At 35.5% G+C, this 23,671-nt stretch overlaps 1 protein-coding gene and 1 long non-coding RNA gene across 3 annotated transcripts in view; one reads left to right on the top strand and one right to left on the bottom strand.

The window, feature by feature from the left end:
• LOC111586146 (guanine nucleotide binding protein (G protein), alpha activating activity polypeptide, olfactory type) overlaps nt 1-23,671 on the top strand; it is a 90,303-nt gene that overhangs the window by 13,417 nt on the left and 53,215 nt on the right. The window contains exons 1-4 of one of the 2 annotated variants that reach the window (XM_023295826.3): nt 11,000-11,795; nt 12,037-12,109; nt 14,631-14,685; nt 16,111-16,230. In XM_023295826.3, the coding sequence (XP_023151594.1) occupies nt 11,657-11,795; nt 12,037-12,109; nt 14,631-14,685; nt 16,111-16,230 (387 nt within the window). In that variant the 5' untranslated portion in view covers nt 11,000-11,656. Of the gene's footprint in view, nt 1-10,999; nt 11,796-12,036; nt 12,110-14,630; nt 14,686-16,110; nt 16,231-23,671 lie in introns of those variants that run through there. The other variant, XM_023295825.3, reaches the window with a different exon arrangement.
• LOC111586147 (uncharacterized) lies at nt 8,661-10,479 on the bottom strand. Its single transcript, XR_002747950.3, has 3 exons — nt 9,823-10,479; nt 9,688-9,751; nt 8,661-9,143 (listed from the first exon to the last, which is right to left on the bottom strand). It is a non-coding gene; the product is annotated as an uncharacterized LOC111586147 (long non-coding RNA).

The raw sequence follows: 23,671 nt of genomic DNA, 5'->3' as shown, positions 1-23,671 counted from the left end.
GGCACATTTATTTCCATATTTTTTAACAAATTTATTTTTAAAAAATGTATTCCTCTGTATATTTACACATTTATTTCCTTATTTTTAGCAGATTTATTTATTTTTATTTATTCCTGTTTAAATTTACACATTTATTTCTTTATTTTTTAACAGATTTATTTTTTAATTTATTCCTCTATTAATTTACACATTTTTTTCCTTATTTTTGAACAGATTAATTCTTTTATTTATTCCTCTTTATATCTACACATTTATTTCCTTATTTTTAAAAACAGATATATCTTTTTTTATGGCACTCTTGTGATTCCATATTTACAGCCCTGTTAGCTCTCTCAGGTGAACTTTGCTTCTGTCTGAAGGGTTTTATCATTGACCATTGCTGAACTTTGCTTCTTGCTGCACTTAGTTCCCGGTTTATGTCACAACCAACAGCAGGTAGTGGAGTTTGAAGCATTGTCATGTTTATGACGCTGATAGCGGCAATATGAGGCGTCTTGGTCCTCGTATCGGTTCAATCCAAGTAAAAAACGCCACAGTTAAGGGACATTGGACTGGGATTGTTCTCCAAGTTCTGCATACTACACAACATCGTAAAGGAATTTAGTTAAATCAACTTATCTTTATTAGTTTAATTAACGTAATTGTCTGAGATAGTTAAACTATATTTTTAGACCACTTCCAAACTTAAAAAACATTTCTTATCAATTGAGCCAATTTACTGAACTTTATTTCAAATAATAAGTTGAATGAATGAACAACTAGGAGTTCACTCAACTCAATAAATTAGGTTTATCGGAAATGAAGTGTAGAAGAGTTAAAACTCCCCAGAGACCTTTTTTTGTTGATTCAACTCAATCATTATTCATTATTCAATTCAATATCTTAAGTTTATTCAGCTTGTTTTCTCAAGTCTCCATTTAGTTTAAGATGACTTTGAACCAATTAATCAACCAAAATACATTTAACTCATATTCTTAGTCATTTCTTATAACCTAAAATAATCAGTTGAGTCAGATGAAAAAACAACTAGGAGTTCAATCAACTCATTAAATTCAGTTGATACTAAATTATGTATTCTTAGAGATTTCAAACTCCGAAGAGACTTTTTTCGTTGATTTAACTTAATATTTTACAACGTTGTAAAGAAATTTAGTCAAATCAACTCAACTTTTTTAGTTTCCTTCATAAAAATATATGAGATTTCATTTCTAGTTAAACTTTATTTTTAGACCACTTTCGAACTTGAAAAACACGAGTTCTTGCAACTTGAGCCATTTTAACTCAACATTTTGACTTGAATGAATGAACAACTAAGAGTTCATTCAACTCTGTGAGGGAAATTATGTATTGTCAGAGAATTAAAACTCCCCTGAGACTTTTTTTTCCCGTTTTGAGAAAACAGACATGGTGAAAACCTGCTGTGGTTCTTTTATTGAATTCAGTTTTGATTGTTTCTTTTCATAATAGTCCTAACAGTTAACCAGGACATGTTAATGCTGAATTCAGTCGATGTTAAATGAAACTAAAACTCTGTCTGGAACCATCATATATGTGAGAAATTTATTCAGCTACTTCATTTTTTTCCGCTTTCACACAGCGAAGGATGATTTTAAATTCATTAATCAAGCAAACTGCAGTTAAATCACATTTTTAGGCTACAAGAAACTTAAATTTGTGTTTTATCGTAACCCTCCGTCCCTACAGAGACAGACGTGAAATGCTTTCCAGCTTCAGGAGGTTAATTTTAGCTCCATATTATTTGGATGACTCGTTTATACAATTCATGCTTCAGTGTAATAACCAGCAGGAGGTGGTGGAATATGAATTTTTGTCATATTTATGATCCTGATAGCGGTGTGAGTTGATCCTCCTATCAGCTCCATCAACATTTAAAGGACATTGGACTGTTCTTGTTCTCCAGGTTTTGCTTAGTGGATAATTTATGCTTTATCAAGAGTCCCTACAGAGAGAGCTGTAAAGTTCTCTTCAGCTTCCAGATAAAAAAAAAAAAAAATAAATCAAACTGACTGACTGAAGTCTATTTATTAAAGGACGGTCATTCAGTAGAGCTTCTTTTATTCCTAAAATTCAGCTGACGTCTCCTGCATCCCGCAGGAGTCATTTTTTACTACATGTGCACACACTTCTGTTAACCTCCATGTCGTCCTGCAAGTCAAGATTGACTCGTTTTAAAGTTTGAAAATGTGGAAAAATTTTTTTAAAAAATTTCACAGTGAAACTTCTGATGTCCACATTTTCAACATTTTTGAGAAATCTTTGAACATTTTTTGGTGGAAAAAAGAAATGTTAAAAAATGTTTCTTAAGAACATTCACAAAAAAATCAACCAAAATCCAGTGAATTTTGCTGGATTTTTATGAGTGAAAATATTAGAAGTTTTACTGATATATATGGAATCACTTTAGATATTTTTAGGATTTTTTTGAAAGATTTTTACTCATTTTTTGAAAATATTTCAAGAATTTTCTTGCCACATTTGGGGATTTTTTTAAAATAAAACTTTTAAGACTTTTAAGGGAAACTTTTAAGGAATTATTGGAATTTTCTTCCTGAAAGTTTTGCAAATTTTCAGAAATTTGGGGATTTTTTTTGCTGATTTTTTGGATTTTTTTCAGACAAGGAAACAATATTTTTGGTGCCCATAAATGAGGACAACAGGAGGGTTAATACATCTCAAATTAGGAGGTTACATGAAAGCAAAAATCTATTTTAGAGTGAAAAACTGCTATTTTTTTTTTTTTTTTTTAAAAGCATATCTGGCTTATTTTAAGACACCTAAGCTTGACAATCCTGGTAAAATAGAGCTTAAAATAAGTTTTTCCAGCTAATTCTAAGATCTCAATATTCTAAATATCATATCTTATTTCAAGAAATCTTACCAAGACATTTTTCACTTGTTCTATTGGCAGATTTTTTCACTTATGTCAAAGTAAAAGTTCCTTGAAATAAGTATTTTTTTTTCTTGTTTTGAGAGGGGCATTTTTTCCAGTGTTCATTCACTGACAGTCGCCTCACTGCAGCGCCGCCTGTCGCCACTAGAGAGCGCTGTGGGCCAGGGGCTTGTCGTGACCTTGCTTTCTGACTAGATGTTTCTGTGTCTCTGGAGGTTGCACTGCTGTCACTGAGGGGTTTTTATTTGCATGATGCAGAACTTTACCGGACCAATTTCACTCCAGGAAACTAACATTTGATTGTGTTTGCATGAAAACAGCAGATTCCTTGTTGTGTGTAACACAAATAATCACACACAGGACTTTGATACACGTGTACAGTTACATACGTGTGGTTTTGTTAGTTAACTTAGCATTAGCCTGGGCAGGCCTGTTGAGTTTAACTCACACAGTCGTGGTGTGAAAGGTCCAACCTCAACAAACCCACGCCTCGTTTTTAGCTTGAGAGGAAGCCACAGAGAGTTTAAATGTCAGACAATCTTCACATCAGAGACGCTTTTTCTGTTCCGTCTTATCGCCTTCAGCTGCCAGAGTATGGAATCACAGGAGTGCCATAAAAAAAAGGTAAATCTGTTTTTAAAAAAAAAAAAGGAAATAAATGTGTAAATATAAAGAGGAATAAATAAAAGAACAAATAAATCTGTTCAAAAATAAGGAAATAAATGTGTAAATCTAAAGAGGAATAAAGAAAATAATAAATTAAAAAATCTTTTAAAAAATAAGGAAATAAATGTGCAAATATAGAAGAAAAAATAAAATAAATAAAAAATAAATCTCTTAAAAATAAGGAATTAAATGTGTAAATATAAAGAGGAATAAATCAATTAATAAATAAACATAAATAAATGTGTAAATATGAAGAGGAATAAATAAAATAATAAATATAAAAATAAGGAAATAAATGTGTAAATATAAAGAGGAATAAGTAAAAGAATAAATAAAATATAAATGTTCAAAAAATAATATTGAAAAGGGAAAAGCAAAGACAAAATATACCTTTATATTTCCATATTATTTAATTTGTTTATTCATTCTTTTATTTATTCCTCTTTATATTTACACATTTCTTTCTTTTAAAAAAAAACAAAAAACAAAACAGATTTATCTTCTATTATGGCACTCCTGTGATTCCATATCTTTGGGGCTGCATGATGCCTATAGTGCTGCTCCACAACCGTCTTTGTCTTGTGACTCCTTAACACACAAAACTAGTTTCAGTTTGAGTACATTTGACCTAGATATGATCGTTGCTGCTCAGACGGATTTGTTTGAGGCCTAAAAAGCTAAAATTATCAAAAAATTGTTTGCTAAAATGTCAAAATTTGAGGAAAATCTGAGAAATAAATAAAAAGGCTTAAAAATGTCACCAAACCCCTTAAATTGTTGATTTAAATTAGTTTACATACTTTAGAGTTGTTAAATATCAGCATTAAATAGGTTTAAATCAAAAATATTCAGGTAAAACCCTTCAAAACTGTACTACAGTACAGTATTTACTGTTTCGTTTAACCTCTGCATCATCCATAATGTAGTGTTTTTTAAAAAAGTTTATAATGTTCTGTTAAAATCAGTCAGAATATTGATTTTGGCTAAAACTGACTCTTTTACATGATTTGCCTCCGTGGTGTAAAATACATTCACTCAAGTACGGCACATGAACAAGGTTTTTAAAGTACTTTTACGTGAGTTTTAGTTCTTTTTACTTGTGCTCCTTTACATTTAAAAGGAAAACGTACATTTTACTTCACTATATTCACCACTGCTGGTTAGTTTACAGACACACATGATCCAGAGCTTTAAATTAAACTTTCCCACAGAGTATAAAGTCGTAAATTAGCCTCATAAGATGCTGTTTATGTTGTTGAACATCATGTTTCTGTAGAGTCATGTTTAGACGAACACAAAAAGAGACAGTTCTGCCCAAAAGGGTAGTTTTACCATTGATAATGGTACTACTGAATACTGACGCAGTATATTTACTGAATGGTACTGGTGTTTTTACTCAGTGGTGGAGTAAAAGTGAGAAGTAGATGTAGTTGTTAAGTAAACACGGTGGAGTAAAAAGTGTAATATTTCTGAAATGTAGTGGAGTGAAAGTACAAATTAGCATGAAATGGAGAAACTTAAGTAAAGTAGAAGCACTGAATTGCAATAAGTAAGTATGTTGACTTTACTGATTTTCTATACACAGGTTTTTACAGTCATGCATAGGGATGTCTGATATCGGCATAAAAACATAATGTTGATCAATGTCGTTATCGTTTTTTTGGCCCATCATGAAAACCAATAAAATAATTCCTGGATTTACCGGCATTAACCGATTCATAGAGGGAGGGAGAGTGTGAACTGTTGTTTGAGTCAATTAAAAATAAAAAAACGACATAAATATGTAATTTTTTCCATAAGTTCAGTTGAAGTAGTTTTCTTAGTTTACAATGTTTCCATCTGAAATCCTTGTTGCATCTGAGAATGCATCCAATGGAGCATCACAATAAAATGAGGCATGATGTGTTAATTCCACCACAGGAGATATGTGATGTTACCTAGAATTAGTTAAACAGCCCACAGATATCGGAATCGGTTGATATCGGAATCGGAAATTGAGAGTTGGACAATATCAGCATATCGGTTATCGGCAAAAAAGACAATATCAGACATACCTAGTCATGTAATATATATTTTTATATAAAGTACAGTTCCTTAAGTTCAGTTTTAAGACACAGCATACTTCACTGGAGGATAGTTACTGCTTAATTGAGGCATTGTCAATAATACACATTAAAAATGCAAATTTCATAGTAGTTGCTGGGAAGTACACGCGCTAGGTACATTTTGAGAGTTTTTAGGCCCACATTTTCTGCTATATTACTGGTGTACTTTTCTACTATATTCAGGCTACTTGATTACTTCAGCTGCTTGGAGGATTTCGATTACGAAGCAACAACATTAAAATAATTTATATATTAATTCCTCAACAAGCACAACCCAGTGATAAAATATACATTTTTCTGAAATGGATCAGTCTGACAGCATGACAACATACAAAAATAAATGTGAATGCAAGGCTTGTACCAGAGTATTTCTCTCACTTTTACTTCTATATCGGAGATGCTCTACTGCTGTGTCAGTAATATTTGAATAGTTATTGATCAGTTTTGTTATTGTAAAATCTTTAATCAAGGACTTGTAACAGGCTGTATTAGTTGGTGACAAAATATACATTTTTCTGAAATTGGACATTTTCAGAAGGATTTTAAGCACTAAGGTTTGAGGCTAAAGTTTTCGTAATGATTTTTCACCTTGTAAGACCCAAATAGAGAAAAAAATGAGCAAAAAGGTAAATAAAATAAACAGAAAAGAATTATATATATCAACCCAAATATAGAAGAAAATAGCAAAAAATAAAAACTATATATATAAATAAACTGATGTATTTCTGCAACAGTGGGTTTTACAGGGTTAAGAAAAAATATGTATCTATCATGACATAGTTTAGCAAATTTTACACAGTGACTAAAAAAAAGGGCATATTATTGGTTATACTATTGTAAAATCCTCAATAATGCACTTCTGTATAAAGCAGACTGTGTAATCCAGAGATAAAATTAACATTATTCTGAAAATTTGGATCTGTTGTATTTCTACTTTTACTTCAACGTTCGAGCACTTGTACCACTGATAGGTCAAGAATATTAATGAAATGATATATCTGTAGTAAAATATTACTACTATACTTTGATAATTGTGTGCTTTGACTACAAAATGTTGCTTGTAGCACTGTAAAATTTTTGTGTAAGCCAATGATAAAATGTGCTTTATTTTCAATTCTGCAGCTCAAGTACTTTAGGTACTAGTGTTTTGGTGGTAGTACTTTTATATTTTTGAATGCAGGACTTGTAATATTTCTATTCTGTTGTATTTCTTGTACTTATTCCAGTGCTGATGTGTTAACAATAATCAAATAATGTATAAATTATAATATAGTATGAGCAAAGTGTAAAATCATTAATGTAGTCCTTTTATGTGTCACTGGTGATACGGCTGCTTTTATTTTACCTAAGTGTCTGAGTACTTATGCAAATACTTTATTTTGTTTTTTATTTAATGTCAGACTTTTACATGCAACAAGCTAAATATTGAATTATAAAACACATTCTGAAATGGGCCATCCTGTATAATAAATACCTTAAATACTGAACTTTAACTGTTAATACTTTTGTACTAATATTTAAGAAAAAGTATTTCTTGCTTGTACTAACCAGTGTAAAACCTTAATATAGAAGTCTGAGTACTTAATCCACCACAGATGCATCAATATTATGAAATATTTTTACACAAAAACAACTAAATGTTTGCATAACACCTACTTTATGTACAAAAAGTGAACTAATAACTAATATTTAAGAGTAAATCCTAATGTATTCATAGTAGCAATATTTCTACTCTGTTGTATTTTTACTTTTACTTAAAGATGAGTACTGTTTAATTTAACATGGAACAGGGTATTTTTTTCAATAGTAGTTTTGCTACTAATGCTAATACTTCTGTCCTAATATTTTTGGAAAAATCTTAATGTGGTAAAGTAGGACAGAGTATTTCTACTCTGTTGTATTTTTACTTATACTTAAAGATGAGTACTTCTTCCATCACTGATGCATCGATAATATTAACCAAATAACATGTATGATAATAGTGTGACCACGTTTTAAATATATTTTTGCTGTATTTTTACTATATTTTTTCTAGACTTTTACTGCATTTTTGCTATATTTTTTCTATATTTTTACTGTATTTTACTATTTTTTTATATTTTTACCATATTTTTCTATATTTTTACTGTATTTTTACAATATATTTTGCTATATTTTTTGTTTTTTACCATATTTTTCTATATTTTTATTGTATTTTTACTATGTTTTTTTCTCGATTTTTTTAATATAGTTTTGTTATTGAAAGGATCATTGATGACTAGAAAACCCTTGTGCAGTTATGTTTGAACATGAATAAAAGTGGGAGTTTTCATGGAAAATATGGACTTGTCCGAGTGACCCCAGACAGTTGAACGGTAGTGTATATTTTTTGTGTATTTTTACTATATTTTAATATTTTTTTTACTGTTTTTTTCTATATTTTTACTGTATTTTTACTATATATTTTTAAATATTTTTACCATATTTATTTCTCTGTTTTTACTATATTTTTTTCTGTATTTTTGCTTTATTTTTTCTATACATTTACTGTATTTTTACTATATTTTTGCTCAATTTTTTGACATTTTTACCATATTTTTTTCTATATTTTTATTGTATTTTTACTATGTTTTTTTTAATATAGTTTTGTTGTTGAAAGGATAATTGATGATAAGTATAAATAAAGTAATAAATACATTATTTTATAAATAATAAATAAAAAATATCTGAGTTCTTGGTCCACCACTGATATCGGACTTTTACATGTAGCGGGCTTTATAATCCAGTGATAAAATATACATGGGCCACTGTGCATAACAAGTACTTTGTATGGTAGTAAAGTTTTGACACTTTTGTCCTAATTGTAGCCTATATGCCGCTACTATTAGCGCTGTATTGATACTAGTTTGCAGTTAGAGTATTGGTTGAATTGGGCTAGAGATCAGACAGATCTAAGTTCGGCTCTAGGAGTGGAGGAAAGGAGACTGAACACAATGATGTAAGTTTTAGGTGGTACCAATTATATTATATTTTGACATAGACAAACAAAATTTAACATTTAAAGTGAATGGCCATTCATGAGAAGTGCAGAATTAAGTCACAATTATTTCACAAAAAAAACATTATTCGATGGATCCATTAACACGCGAGAAACGATCCATTGGACGCGCGAAAGAGTTCTGAAGTTCACCCGAGATAGAACACACGCAACAGTTCAGTGGCCCAAATCGTCCAGAGGGAAAGGGCAGTGTCCAGGGAAAGGGAGTGTTGAGCGAGTGGTGAATGGGTTTGGGCCAAGAATGAGTTGTTGCGAGAGGCAAAAAGTAAAAGAGAGGGGCGGCTGCCTTAAAGGAGCCTCCCACTAGCCCAACCAGGTGGAGAAGGTGCAGGAGGTCCAGTTCAGTTCACTTCAGTTCGAGCTCCAGGGTTCTTCAGGCGGTGTGGGCCTAGAATTCTTTGGGTCTAGCTCGCCATCACCTGGCCTATATAAAGGACAGGACTAATTAAGTTTCCAGTGTGCACAAAATAGATCAAAATACATTCAAAAAGACCAGTGCTAAATATTAATTATAAATAGCAGTGTCAATTCTTATATTGTACAATATATAAATAATCAAAGTTCAATTCAAAATATAAATCCCAATTTAATAAATAATATAATATTTGTCATATTAAAATATTCATTACAATCGAAGTGTCAAAAATCCTAAGCATCCAAAGCTAAAGTGCATAATCAGTCACACTGACTAAGTGGACTGGGTTTAAAGTGCATGGAGATACATAGGACCAATAAACACATCAAACTTTGGCCTAAAAATGGCACTCTATGCATTTAAAAGTCATAAATAGGTAACACACATTTCAATAAGTAAACCACAGTGATTTCGTTTCATTTAATTAAGTATATTCTGAGAACCGGGCATGAAAGATGAATGCTAACCAGCCCCATTCAAATTAATATGGTGGCGTGGCTAGTTGAACCCTATAGGAAATGAATGAGAAGAATGCTAATGCTAACGCACTCACCAATTCCTTCTTTAATCAACACCCGCGACTCCACACGACGCCTGGCGGCTCCGGTAGTTGGCTCCTATAGTTTGAGACGTGTTGCTTTAGTTTTAAAAGTTAATGTTAAGAAATTAAGCGAAAATAGCACCGTACCTTGCAGCAAATCTTCCCAACGTGTCCCCCTCTCGAAGCTCGCGGCCCGCGAGTGACTTCCGGATATAAAACAACCCGATTGGCCGCGCACCGTCACGTGACGGGACGCACAGCGTGACATATGACGTCATTACGCATTTGACAGGACAGTTTTGGAGACGGGAATGGAGGATATACTTATTTATTTATATTTCTAACTAGGGTTTTATCGCCCGGGTTACATAATATTTCAAAAAAAATCTTAATGTAGTTCACATAATTTCTACTCTTACTTAGCAATACGATTAATCAACTGCTAAATGTATGATAACATACCTTTGCACAGTGACTACAGAAGCACGTTGTTGCTTTTGCTGTTGTAAAATCTTTAATATAAGACTTCATGCTCATACTAACAAGTATAAAGTCCATAATGTAGTACTTTTGCATCTAACAAGGTATTTCTAAATAGTTGTACTGCTACTTTTAGTTCAGTATATGGGTACTTCAGGGCACTACTACTTTTATTTATGTATCTGAGTACTTCAGGGTACTTCAGTGATAACATGTTGTTGCTAACACTAGGAAGTTTAACATCCATAATATAGTACTTTTACATGTAACAGAGTATTTTTAAAATAGTTGTCCTACTACTTTTAATTAGGTATCTGAGTACTTCAGAGTACTACTACTACTACTCCTACTTTTAGTTCAGTATCTGAGTACTTCAGAGTACTACTACTACTCCTACTTTTAGTTAAGTATCTGAGTACTTCAGAATATTTCAGAGACTACAACATGTTGCTAACACTAGCAAGTGTAAAATCTGTAATATGGTACTTTGACATGTAGGAGACTATTTTCAATAGTTATACTGCTACTTTTACTAATGTATCTGAGTACTTCAGGGTACTACTACTACCACTTTTACTGATGTATCTGAGTACTTCAGTGACTACAACATGCTGCTGCTAACACCAGGAAGTGTAAAATCCGTAATATAGTACTTTGACTGTAACAGGGTATTTCGAAATCGTTGTACTACTACTTTTACTTCGGTATCTGAATACTCTTCAGTTGTGTTGCCAGACCTGTGTGTTAAAGACACAGTTGGAGCCAAGCGCTGTGTCTCACACGCACACACACGCGCGCGCGCGGTGTACGCGGGTTGCCAGGTTGGGTCAGGGCCAGCTAGCAGAGACCCAGCCCCTCGGTGAGAGCAGCACAGAGGCGTCCGGGTTTCCACCCCACACTGCCGACTGGTTCGATAGCGGGACGGCGACGGACGGACTACAAACTGGGGAACGGCTGCCGTGCCTCCGCCTCAGCACGACTCCGTAAAATGCTTGTTGTCGTTTCGGTGTTGCCGTTTAACGCAGGTCTGTTTTCGGTCCGCGGCTACTTCCTGGTGCCACAGAGAGAGGCAGTGCTGAGTTAAAGAGACAGAAATACTGATAGAAAAAAAAACAGAAGAGAGGGGCAGGAGACGCGATAGGAACAGTTGACTGGATTCCCAGAAATTGAACCCCCCCTCCCTTCTTATTTATGCGTTTTTTTATGCTATTCTTCGTCGGTTTGTTCGCTAGCAGACGGTTTTTGGATGACGGCGGACTGCGGCTAAAAGCGGAATTGTTACTGGGAACGTATTCCTCCCTCCGACGGAGAGAAGCCTCGCACAGATTTTCTTCTTCCCCCTCCTTTTTTTTATTTTTTAATTTTTATTTCACAGCATTCTGTTTTTTTTTACAATACCCCCCGGGTTGTTGGGGTTTTTAAAATTTTATTTTAATTTTTAAAATTTTTTTTTTAACGTTCGTACATTCGTCCACTAAAGGAAGGGTTAGGGCGACGGAAGATGGGTTGTTTGGGTAACAGCAAGACTGAAGATCAACGCATCGACGAAAAGGCACAACGAGAGGCTAATAAAAAGATAGAAAAGCAGCTGCAGAAGGAAAGACAGGCGTATAAAGCCACACACAGGCTCTTACTACTGGGTAAGGCTGGGTTTTTCTGCGTGAAATGTAAGCTAACCGTAATCCCGAACACGTAGCCCCGTTTGACAGCAATAATATGTCATGGGGGTGGATATTGATGGAAGCCGTTTTTTTTTCCAGAGCCCACAATTAGCTGGATTCGTATCCAAAAAAATTGTAAAAAAATTCTGTGTCCTACTGTAGGCCAGGATGTGTCTGTTTGTGGTCATTTTTGGTGATATTTAATTTTTTTTTCTCGAAGGTGCGGGAGAGTCCGGAAAAAGCACCATTGTGAAGCAGATGAGGATCCTACACGTCAACGGCTTCAACGCGGAGTGAGTGCTGTTATTCTGTGTTAAATAACGGCTCAAAATATAAAAAATGAAATGCCATTAATGTTTATTTTGCCCTCCTAACGCTGTCGAGCCCGTGAATGGATTTTCCCCAGGCACTGCAGCGCCTGTTGGGCCCTGTATCCCATGCAAAGTAGCTAATATATCCTCTCCCCCTCCCTCACTTTGCTTTATTTCTCTCCTGTATCTCCTGTTTTGTTTAATCATACATATGTGAGGATCTGAAATAATTCCCTGTCTCCTGCTTCATGTGAGAGGGTGAAAGGTTGTCATCGACACAGGCCTATTGATGATTTGTTTTGCTGCAAGGCCTTGCATGGCATTGATCTTAACAGTGGTCTATTTTAAACACGTCCGAGTCGTGGAACTGTATGAAAATCCTCTTGTTGTTCAAAGTGTGCGTTACAGACAATACCCATAAGGGGGAATAATTTAAAAAGATTATATTCAATATTAAAAAACTAACTTTGAATGTAGAAATGCATCTTATCGGAGCATTTCCTATTTCAGGGACAGAAGTGTTGCACAAATATTGACCGAACTGTCAGAAATGATTTAAGGAGGTTTTCCCTCACACTGGGCTTTCATCGGCACCCAAAATTCTTCCTCATTTGGCCCACAGAAAACCTACCCAGGAATTAGTCTGATTCTTAGACCCTGTGGCCCCTTTTCCACCAGGCCGGTTCCAGTGCTAGTTTAGAGCCAGAGCCTGATTTAACACCAGTTCTTTGTGTTTCCACTGACTAAACACCGACTCCAGGCTCCAAAAACTGGTGCTTTTCAGGCACCGACTCTTTGCTGGGCCAGAGTTAAGAACCGAGTACGTCTCGGGCTGGGGGCGGGGTTACGGTGACCAACAATCAACGGTGAAAACACAGAACCACCACTTTTAAACAACCGCGCGAATATTAATAATAGTAGTAGTATTATTAGTAGTAGGAGTGTTAGTGTCTTGAAAACTGGTAAATATGGACGCCTGTAGCGTGATCGTGGATGTGCCCAGGAACAGCTGACCTCTGCCTCGCAATTAACCATAAGATTATCTACAAAGATAAACATAGATATTATCATCAACTTATTGTGTTTGTTGAACCGCTATGTAATGGATGCAAATGTAGTCGAAGCTAAGTAGCCAAGCTAATGCTAAAACACCACTGTTAAGAATCAAAACATCTCTGACAGTTACCTGTCTTCTCAAACATAGTCGTCGCTGCCGGTGACTACGATGAAGACAGGTAGCTACTAACAGTGGATTGTTTGTTTCTGGATCGCCATGTAGACTTACAAAGTCAGGAACAGCACTTCCATGGATACAATGTGCCAATGTTGTTGAATGGCTACACAAGCAGTGACGTACTGACGTTTTACGGTGATGCGATGACGTGGCTGTAACTCGGCTCCTTGCCAATGGAAAAGCAAACCGGTTCTTAGGAGGCCCAACATTAGAACCAGCTAAGCACCAGAACTGAACTAGCACCTGGTTCTTTTTGGTCGAAAAGCGGCCATGGTGAGCGTTTACAACCCCATCTTCATTCCAGATGTGGACCTGATACAGCACCTAACCTGTGTTCTAAACCTGCACCGTTTAAAGCCGATAGATTATGAATCATAGTTAAAGATAATAAATAAATAAATAAATAGTGACACCCCAAGTTAAAAAGAAACATTTCAGCCAACGTGACGCTCATTTGTATGATATTGCCTACATGTTCGTATTGAGGTAAATCTGCAGAAACGTCCACTTTCTGAAAGAAAAGAAGCCGTTCACAGCTAAACCTTAAGGATCCATAAGCATGGATCCTTCGGTAAAGACAATAACCATAAGGGGAAAAAATATAGAGATAGCATTCAACATTGAAAAAGTAACTTTGTGCAAATAATTCAATGTAAAAGTGCATCTTAAAAGAGCATTTCCTATTCCAGTGACAGAAATATTGCACAAATATGGACCAAACATTGTTTAAGGAGGTTATCCCTCACATTGTCATTTCATCAGCACCCCAGATTCTTCCTCGTCTGACCCACAGAAAACCTGCCCAGGAATTAGTCTGATCCTTAGACCCTGTGAGCGTTCACAGCCCCATCTTCATTCCAGATCTGGACCAGATACAGCACCTAACCTTTGTTCTAAACCAGCAATGTTTAAAGCCCATGGATGAACTTACTATGCACAAAAATACAGAAAGGCACATTCAATAACATCCAATTTCTTAAAAAATTCTTGTTTTTTTGTTTGAAGCCACAGCAGCTGGTGTGAGGTGGAGGTCATTAGACGCACGATCTTGCAGTTTTAAGATTAAAAAATGAGAAAATGTCTGCCTTAATTTTACATTTACCTGCTTTTCTCCAGCCTCGACACCTGTACTGTGCCTTTAATTGTGCTAAACTACAGCCTAACCCAGCTGTAACCGTCTGTCTCGCTCATAACTACCTTTTAAGATAAACCTTTTGGTTTGATTGTGTTTTCGATGCCTCTCACACGTGTCCTCTCCTCACCATACAGAGAAAAGAAACAGAAAATCCAAGATATTCGGAAAAACGTGAAGGATGCCATAGTGGTGAGTTTCATCTATATCACCTCCCCAGATGTGCTCAGTGTCTCTGTTGTTGGGTCAATCTATAACTGAGGGACTTCTGAAGTCCATGGGATATGTCTTACATACATTTTTATTAAAAGTAAAAAAACTAATTATACATTGACCCGTCCAGAATGACTTGAAAATGATCCTTAATTACTGAAAATTGGTCCATAATGACATGAAATTTGTCCTAAATGACTTGAAATGACTTTTGAAGTCCATGGGATATATCTTGCATCCATTTTTATTAAAAGTAAAAAAAACTAATGTTTTTCATGTTCATTATGATCATGTCTTTACAAATTCTATAATTATTTATTATGGAAACAATCACTTATTAATAAAAAATGACTGGATATCACTAAAATGTCAACTATGTTACAAAAAATCCCGTAATTATATATTGACCCGTCCAGAATGACTAGAAAATTATCCATAATTACGGAAAATTAGTCCAGAATGACATGAAATTTGTCCTAAATGACTTGAAAATTATCCCAAAGAAACAAAAATGATCCAAGATGATGAGAAAAGATCCAAACTGACATAAACTTGTTGAAAATGACTTGGAAATTGTCCAAAGTTACTCAAAATTTGTCCAAGATGACTCAAAAATTGTCCGGGTCAATCTATAATTGAGGGACTTTTGAAGTCCATGGGATATATCTTGTATACATTTTTATTAAAATTAAAAAAAAAAAAAAAACAAACTCATGTTTTTTTTATTTTAATTTGTCCTAAATGACTTGAAAATGATCTCAAAGACACGAAAATGATCTGATCCAAAATGACAAGAAAAGATCCAAACTGACATAAAACTTGTTGAAAATGACAAGAAAACTGTCCAAAATGACGAAAATGATCCAGAATTACAGAAAATTTGTCCAGAATGACATGAAAATTGTCTGGATCAATCTATAACTGAGGGACTTTTGAAGTCCATGGGATATATCTGGCATCTGTTTTTATTAAAAGAAAAAAAAATGTTTTTATGTTCATTATGATCATGTCTTTACAAATTCTATAATTATTTATTATGGAAACAATCACTTAATTAAATAATAAAAAATGACAGGATATCACTAAAATGTCAACTAAATAACTGTCTGAATTTAATACCAATCACCTTCTAATTAGCTAAACAATAATAAAATGAACTGATTCATATAATATTTAGAAGAATCTTTCTCTAAAATGCCATGTGGTGTTTGGTTATAGGCGGTTATGTTGATTTTAGTCCTGAAAACAGGAAAAACGTCGACTATGATACAAAAAGTCTTGCAGTTATATATTGACCCTGTTAAACCTGCTGCAGTCCCATTTTACTGATTACTATTTTACTTTTCCTCCATGTATTCATCCTGCTTAATGTTTGTTTCGTCTTTTTCTCCTTCTGCTTTGTAGACTATAGTGTCTGCGATGAGCACTTTAATACCCCCAGTCCCGCTAGCCAACCCAGAGGACCAATTCAGAATCGAATACATCAAAAGCATAGCACCACTCTCTGACTTCGACTACTCACAGGTAAAACCGTTATAAAGCTACTGTGTGAAGTTGGATTTGCCCGTATGTTACTTGTGTGCTTTTTTTGTCTTCTGGTGTGGATTATTCCAGATCTAGAGGACATTTGGGCTGCAAAATGTTAAAAATAACCCCTCTGTTTTCCAGTTTTCTGCTCCATATTGATCAATAATAGATAGTGATTGGCTCAGCTTCCACATCAATGGTACATTTTTATTCCATGTTTTATTTGTTGTTTACTAACCCTACTCTAATCACAGTAACAGGGCTGCTAATCCATGCTGTTAGCTTTTTCTCAGCAGCAGAAGCTAGATATTTAGCTAGCTGTTACTGCTGACCAAGAGGACAAACTGACTGATGGAAAACAGTCAAAAGAATGAGTCTGATCCTGATAATATGAGATAGAGTGAGACATTCAATCAAGGCTGATGATGGGATGAAAAGAAAAATAGAAGAGAGGACATAGCTTTGCTCTACCCATTCTATAGGACAACTGTTGGATGATGTTGATGACAAAAAATGAGACACAAAATGAGAAAAAATGACAGAAGCAAGACACAAACTGACAAATATGAGACACAAAACGACAGAAATGAGAGAAAATGAGACAGAAAATGAGAAAAACGAGACACCAAACAATAGAAATGAGACAGAAAATGACAAAAACGAGACACAAGATGACAAAAATGACACACAAAATGACACAAATGAGACACAGAATGACAAAAATGAGACATAAAATGACACAAATGAGACACAGAATGACAAAAATGTGACATAAAATGACAAAAATGAGACCAAACGACAGAAATGAGACAGAAAACGACAAAAACGAGACAGAAAATGACAAAAACGTCAACAGGTTATGCCAACATGTTGTGGGACACGTTCCATCCATAATAATTATTATTTTAAATATTATGTTGATTTAAAAAGTGTTCTCACAATTACAGAGACATGAATGAAAAAATAAAACCAAAACATTTGATTTAATTGAAATTAGATTAGTTTGGTCATCGGGGGGTGGGACAAGAGGAAAATTGCATTTTAGGGGGAACTCCAGACTTCTGTTCCTACGGATTGCCTCAAGTCGGAATTTCGGTGAAAATGTAACCAAATCCGTTCCGTGCATCACGATATCGATCAGGTCTTCATAAAAGTCATGAATACCAACGACTTTCATGCATGTATGAATCATTTTACTAGAAGATAACATAATATTGTAAACGGACTGACATTGTTGTTGATGTTGAGGTTTCAGTGTTTATTGTTCAGTTCCAGATTTACCTGATGTCAGTGAACGTGCCATGTTTAGTTAGCTCACCTCTGATTGGCTGAGAGTCAGCAGTAGAGAGAGCTGGGAACAGCAGCTAATTCTGGAGCTAAGTTATGGGGTTTTTCTAGTTCTTCTGGCGTTGGCTATGGTCCACATTAGCCTGTGTGAAGGTTCAATAAACCAGCAGAGAACCAGATAAAGTCTCACTCATTCATCACAGAGGGTCGCTACAATATGTTGACCTGTTTTTTAGGGCTGCAACTATCGATGAATCGACTAAAAATTCGATCTAAAGCGGAAGTGAGCGCAAGCGCTGGACCCGTATATCCAACTATTCGGATAACAAGACACAAAACGACAAAACCTAGACACAACGCGACAGAAACGAGACACAACACGACAAAAACGAGACACAAAATGACAGAAAACGACATAAACAAGACGCGAAACGACAAAAACTCGACACAAAATGACAGAAACGAGACACATAACAAAAACGAGAGACAACAAAAACAAGACACAAAATTATATAAATGAGACACAAAACGACAAACAAGACACAAAATGACAAGACACAAAAGAAATGACAAAAACGAGACACAAAATGACAGAAAAGAGACACAAAACGACAAAAACACGACACTGACAAAAAAGACACAAAACAAGAAACAAAACGACAAAATTAAAACAAAACGACAAAAACAAGACACGAGATGGCAGGAATGAGACACAAAACAACAAAAACAAGACAAGAGATGACAGGAACGAGACACAAAACAACAAAAACAACATACAAAACGATAGAAACGAGAGAAAACAGCAAAAACTAGACAAAACGACAAAAATTAGAGACATTATGACCAAAATGACACCCAAAACGACAAACGATGTTTCGTAGCTTCCCTCTTGGCAGCTTTATTTAACGCTGCATCACAGGAACGTCCACTGAAGCCGTTGGGATGTTAGTTTCCTGCCAGTGAAAGCTCTATCAGGGCAGCAGCAGTCCGTCTGAGCGGAACGTCGGCGTTCCCAGCCCGGCCAGGCCAGAGAACGGGAACAACACGGCTCTGTTCGGAGCGTCTGTGCTCGTCATCGGTCTCCGGCTGTGTAACTCAGTGCCACCAGGAGTGATGGCCAACAACACGGTCAATCAGCAACCTGTGGCTCTCACCTGTAAACGCCGAGGCCTGTCTCACCTGGACGGATGATGTCATGTTTAGTGATACGGTGTTAAAAGACAAGAAGCTGGATAAGGTGTCAGGAGACGGTTAGTGATGCTAACAGATCGCCATGTACCAAAATGGAATTTTCTCTCGGGCTGCAAACCATGGCGGCTATTTTTACTCCTACTTAATCTGCTGATTGTTGTTTTGTGTTCAGTTTTGTAATAAGTCATGACTGTAAATGTTTCCCAGTGTGGTGTGTTTGCATCGATGTTAAACATGGAAAAGCAGCAAATGTTGGTTAGTTCAGCTACAGACGGTTCAGAAATAAGAACATGCTACCAAATAACCCTAAAGATAAACTGTTTTTACTGAGAATTTGGATGGATTTTTAGATTAGATTATTAAAAACTAGTTTATTTATGACTGTGAATTTAGTGAGACACACTTTGCCCTTGTTCTAGTTGTCCTAGTTGTTGTGATTCCTTCATAATAAAAGCACCTTTATGCTCTACAGATGGAAAAAACTTTTTATGTAACAGTAGACTCATGGAAAAAGAAACACAGATACACAAAACAACAGAAACGACACAGAAAATGACAAAAATAAGACACAAAATGACAAAAACGAGACAGAAAACAACAAAAACGAAGCACGAAACGACAAAAATGAGACAAAAAGATGACAAGACAGAAAATGACAAAAGCGAAGCACAAAATGACGAGACAAAGCAACAAAAACAAGACGAAATGACAAGACACAAAATGACAAACAAGATAAAACGAAAGAAACATGACAGAAAATGACATAACAAGACACAAAATGACAAAAACGAGACTCGAAACGACAGAAACGAGAAACAAAACGACAGAAATGACAAAAAATGACTAAAACTAGACAAAATGACAAAAATAAGGCACAAAATGACAAGACAGAAAATGAAAAAAACGAAGCACAAAATGACAAGACAAAGCAACAAAAACGAGACGAAATGACAAGACACAAAATGACAAGATAAAGCGACAGAAACTTGACAGAAAATGACAAAACAAGACACAAAATGACAAAAACGAGACTCGAAACGACAAACGAAAAACAAAACGACAGAAACAAGACAAAAAAATGACTAAAACTAGACAAAATGACAAAAATAATACACAAAATGACAGCAAGACAAGAAAATGACAGAAACGAGACACAAAATGACGAGACACAAAAGCAACAAAAACATGACAAATGACAAAAAAGAGTTGTCCTAGTTGTCCCAGCTGTCCAAGTTGTTCTAGCTGTTGTGATTCCTTCAGAATAAAAGCATCTTTATTCTGAACAGACTGTTTCCTGCAGTATCTGAGGATGTAACAGTGGACTGATGGAAAAACGGTCATCGATGCAAATACAACCAAATCCTGCTGCCGTAGCGACGTTAGCACCCGACTGTCTGTCCACTGAAGGGAAGCCAATTCAAATGAGCCTCGGCCCGTTTTCACCGTGTTCTTTCTGTCAGGCGTGTTGAAAACTACACGCAACACTCTGATTTCATTATATGTCATTTTATGTCTTGGTTGTCGTTTTGTGTATTATTTTTGTCTTTTGTGTCTTTTTTTTCATTTTGTATTTGTTTTTGTTGTTTTGTGTTTTGTTTGTTGTTTCCCGTCTCGTTTTTGTCGTTTTGTGTCTTGTTTTTGTTGTTTGTGTCTTTTTGTCGTTTTGTATCTGTTTTTGTTGTTTTGTGTTTTGTTTGTCATTTTCTGTCTCATTTTTGTCGTTTTATGTCTCATTTCTGTCGTTTTATGTCTTGTTTTTGTCGTTTTGTGTCCCATTTCTGTCATTTTTTGTCTTGTTTCTGTCGTTTTATGTCTTGTTTTTGTCATTTAGTGTCGTTTAGTGTCTTGTTTCTGTCGTTTTTTGTCTTGTTTTTGTCATTTTTTTGTCTTGTTTCTGTTGTTTTGTGTCTTGTTTTTGTTGATTGGTGTCTTGTATTTGGTATTTTCTGTCTCATTTCTGTCATTTTGTATCTCATTACTGTCATTTTATGTCTTGTTTTTGTCGATTTATGTCTCATTTTTGGTATTTTCTGTCTCATTTCTGTCATTTTGTATCTCATTTTTGTCGTTTTGTCTCGTTTTTGTCCATTTGCGTCACGCTTTTGCCGTTTCCTGTCTTATTTTTGTCATTTTTGTCATTTTGTTTCTCATTTGTCGTTTTCTGTCTCGTTTTTGTCGTTTTCTGTCTCATTTTTGTCGTTTTCTGTCTCGTTTCTGTACCATGACAAACTTTATTAACAAAGGGTTGAACACACACCTCATGGCTGGTGACGGTGGGAAGATCACAGGAAAGAGTTAAAAAAAACTTGTGTTGAAGCAGATTCCCTCCTGGTGTCTTTGTGTGTTATCAGTTCCTCTGTAGGGCACTGCAGCACACACTGCATTTATTGAAAGGCCCAGTGTCACACGCCTCTGTGGAAACGAGCCCTGAGGACCAGACTCTGCCTTTTTTTAATCCTTCTTCCCTCCATGAAGCCCTGACGCTCCCCGGCGCTCCAGCCCTTCTTTGGGGATTCAAACCCCTCCACGTTTGCTTGTGTTAAAAACATTTAGTGAGTTGAATTTTTCAGATATTAGTCCAGGTGGGCGTTAAAGTTTGACTCCAGTGGAAGTAAATACAGACGAGAGCAAATATGGCCCCATTTTCTTCGTTAATCAAGAGTTTAGCGTAGCGGGTTGTGACCGTGGTTGTGTCATGGATCGTTTTTGTTGTTTTGTGTCTCGTTTTTGTCGTTTTGTTTCTCGTTTTTGTCGTTTTGTGTCTCATTTTTGTCATTTTGTTTCTCATTTTTGTTGTTTTGTGTCTCGTTTTTGATATTTTATGTCTCATTTCTATTCCTTTGTGTCTCGTTTTTGTCATTTTTGTGTCATTTTGAGTCTTGTTTTTGTTGTTTTGTGTCTTGTTTTTGTCGTTTTGTTTATCGGTTTTGTCGTTTTGTTTCTCGTTTTTGTCGTTTAGTTTCTCATTTTTGTTGTTTTCTGTCATTTTGTGTCTCATTTTTGTCATTTTATGTCTTGTTTCTATCCTTTCGTGTCTCGTTTTTGTTTTCTGTCTCATTTTGTCATTTTCTGTCTTGTTTTTGTCATTTTGTTTCTCATTTTTGTTGTTTTGTCTCCTTTTTGTCATTTTTTCTCGTTTTTGTTGTTTTGTGTCTTGTTTCTGTTATGTTGTTTTTGTTGTTTTGTATCTCGTTTTTGTTGTATTGTTTCTTGTTTTTGTTGTTTCTGTCTTGTTTCTGTCGTTTTGTCTTGTTTTTGTCATTTTCTGTTGTTTTGTGTCTCATTTTTGTTTTGTTTTTTTTGTCATTTTCTGTCTCCTTTCTGTTTTGTGTCTCATTTTATTCATTTTGTGTTTAGTTTTTGTCGTTTTCTGTCGTTTTCTCTCATTTTTGTTTTTTCCTGTCTTGTTTCTGCCGTTTTGTGTCTCATTTTTGTTGTTTTGTGTCATGTTTTTGTCGTTTTCTGTCTTGTATTCTTCATTTTGTGTCTCACTTTTGTCGTTCAGTTGAGGTGGGTGTTAAAGTTTGACTCAAGTGGAAGTAAATGCAGGCGAGAAAGCAAATATGGTCCCATTTTCTTTCTTTTTTTTGAATCAAGACTTTGTCGTAGCAGGTTAATGCTACGCTGACATGGTTGTGTCGTGTTCATGAAGCATAGTTTGCTATAATAGCATCAAAATGTTTACACATCTGTAGCAAAAACAAAAAAGTGAATATTAAAGCCTCTGTCTCTCTGCGAGACTTGTAAGGACTGGATCGGTGGATTTTCTCCACGTTGAACTTAATCACCGGATCTGCCGAGAGGAGATCTCCCGAAGCATGTGATCGTTTATCAGCCTCCTTCTCCCTCTTGGTTCGGGGCTACTTCCAGCCTCTCCCCGGTTGGTGCCGAGTGCAGAGAAGTCATGTGGTGGTTCCAGGCCGGAGGAGGAGCCCGTTGGAAGGACATGTGCAGGAGGCGACCTCGGTTATTAGCCCAATCGTCTGTGTTTGGGAGAGTCCTGGGAAACGTCTCAGAGTCATTAATGAGATGAGTTAGGCTCATCTCAGCACAGTGCAGGTTGCATTTGTGGTTTTTTTTAGGCGTTGTTCAGATTTGTCTCTGTAGGATCATCTGAATCGGATCGTAGTTAAGCTGTAGCGTCCACTTTTTTGCGCGTTTAACTTCAGAGCACTGAGCTTGTGACCAGGAAGTTATGAGTTTGTATTGGGAGAAACTCAAATCACCTCACTCTGATAGCACCAAGAGAGGTTTAAATGAGCTAACGTGAAGCATTCCTGTTACTGTATGCAGCATTTGACTACATTTTATCCTGCTTTTTTGAAATATGGCATAGTTGATCCTGATAGTTGATGTTTTTGTTGTTTTCTGCCTAATTTTTTTCATTTTGTGTCTCGTTTGTCGTTTTGTTTTATTTTTGTCTTTTTTTGTCTTGTTTTTGTCATTTTGTGTCTCATTTCTGTCGTTTTCTGCCTTGTTTTTGTCGTTTTGTCTCGTTTTTGTCATTTCTGTCTGTTTTTTTGTCATTTTATGTCTTGTTTCTGTCATTTTGTGTCTCATTTTTGTTGTTTTCTGTCTTGTCATCATCTGAAACCTGTTAAAGTTATTCATATCGACACTAAACTAACAGACCAGGATATTGGTGATCGTCAGTTTAATAATTTGGGATGGTAGCAGTTTTGTGTCACCGGTTGGGAGATGATCTCCGTGCATGGGTACACTATAGGTACAGTTGATCCCTGTATAGGCCTGAAATGATCTGACAAACCCTGGGAAGCTGTGCGTTATCCGTATGCCTGCTAGGTGTTTGGGAGTTTGCTGAGTTCTGTGCTGTCCTTCTTCTTCTGCTGCTGCTGGTTCTGGTGCTACCGTGAGGCAGTAGATGGTTGTATGTGCTCAGTGTCATTTTGTGGCAGCCTGGTGTCATTTTTAGGTGATTTACTGGAGGTAATCACGATGG

This window comes from Amphiprion ocellaris, chromosome 10 (assembly GCF_022539595.1).
Source record: "Amphiprion ocellaris isolate individual 3 ecotype Okinawa chromosome 10, ASM2253959v1, whole genome shotgun sequence".
NCBI classification, from domain to species: domain Eukaryota; kingdom Metazoa; phylum Chordata; class Actinopteri; family Pomacentridae; genus Amphiprion; species Amphiprion ocellaris.
This window is presented reverse-complemented; position numbering and strand designations above follow the sequence as displayed.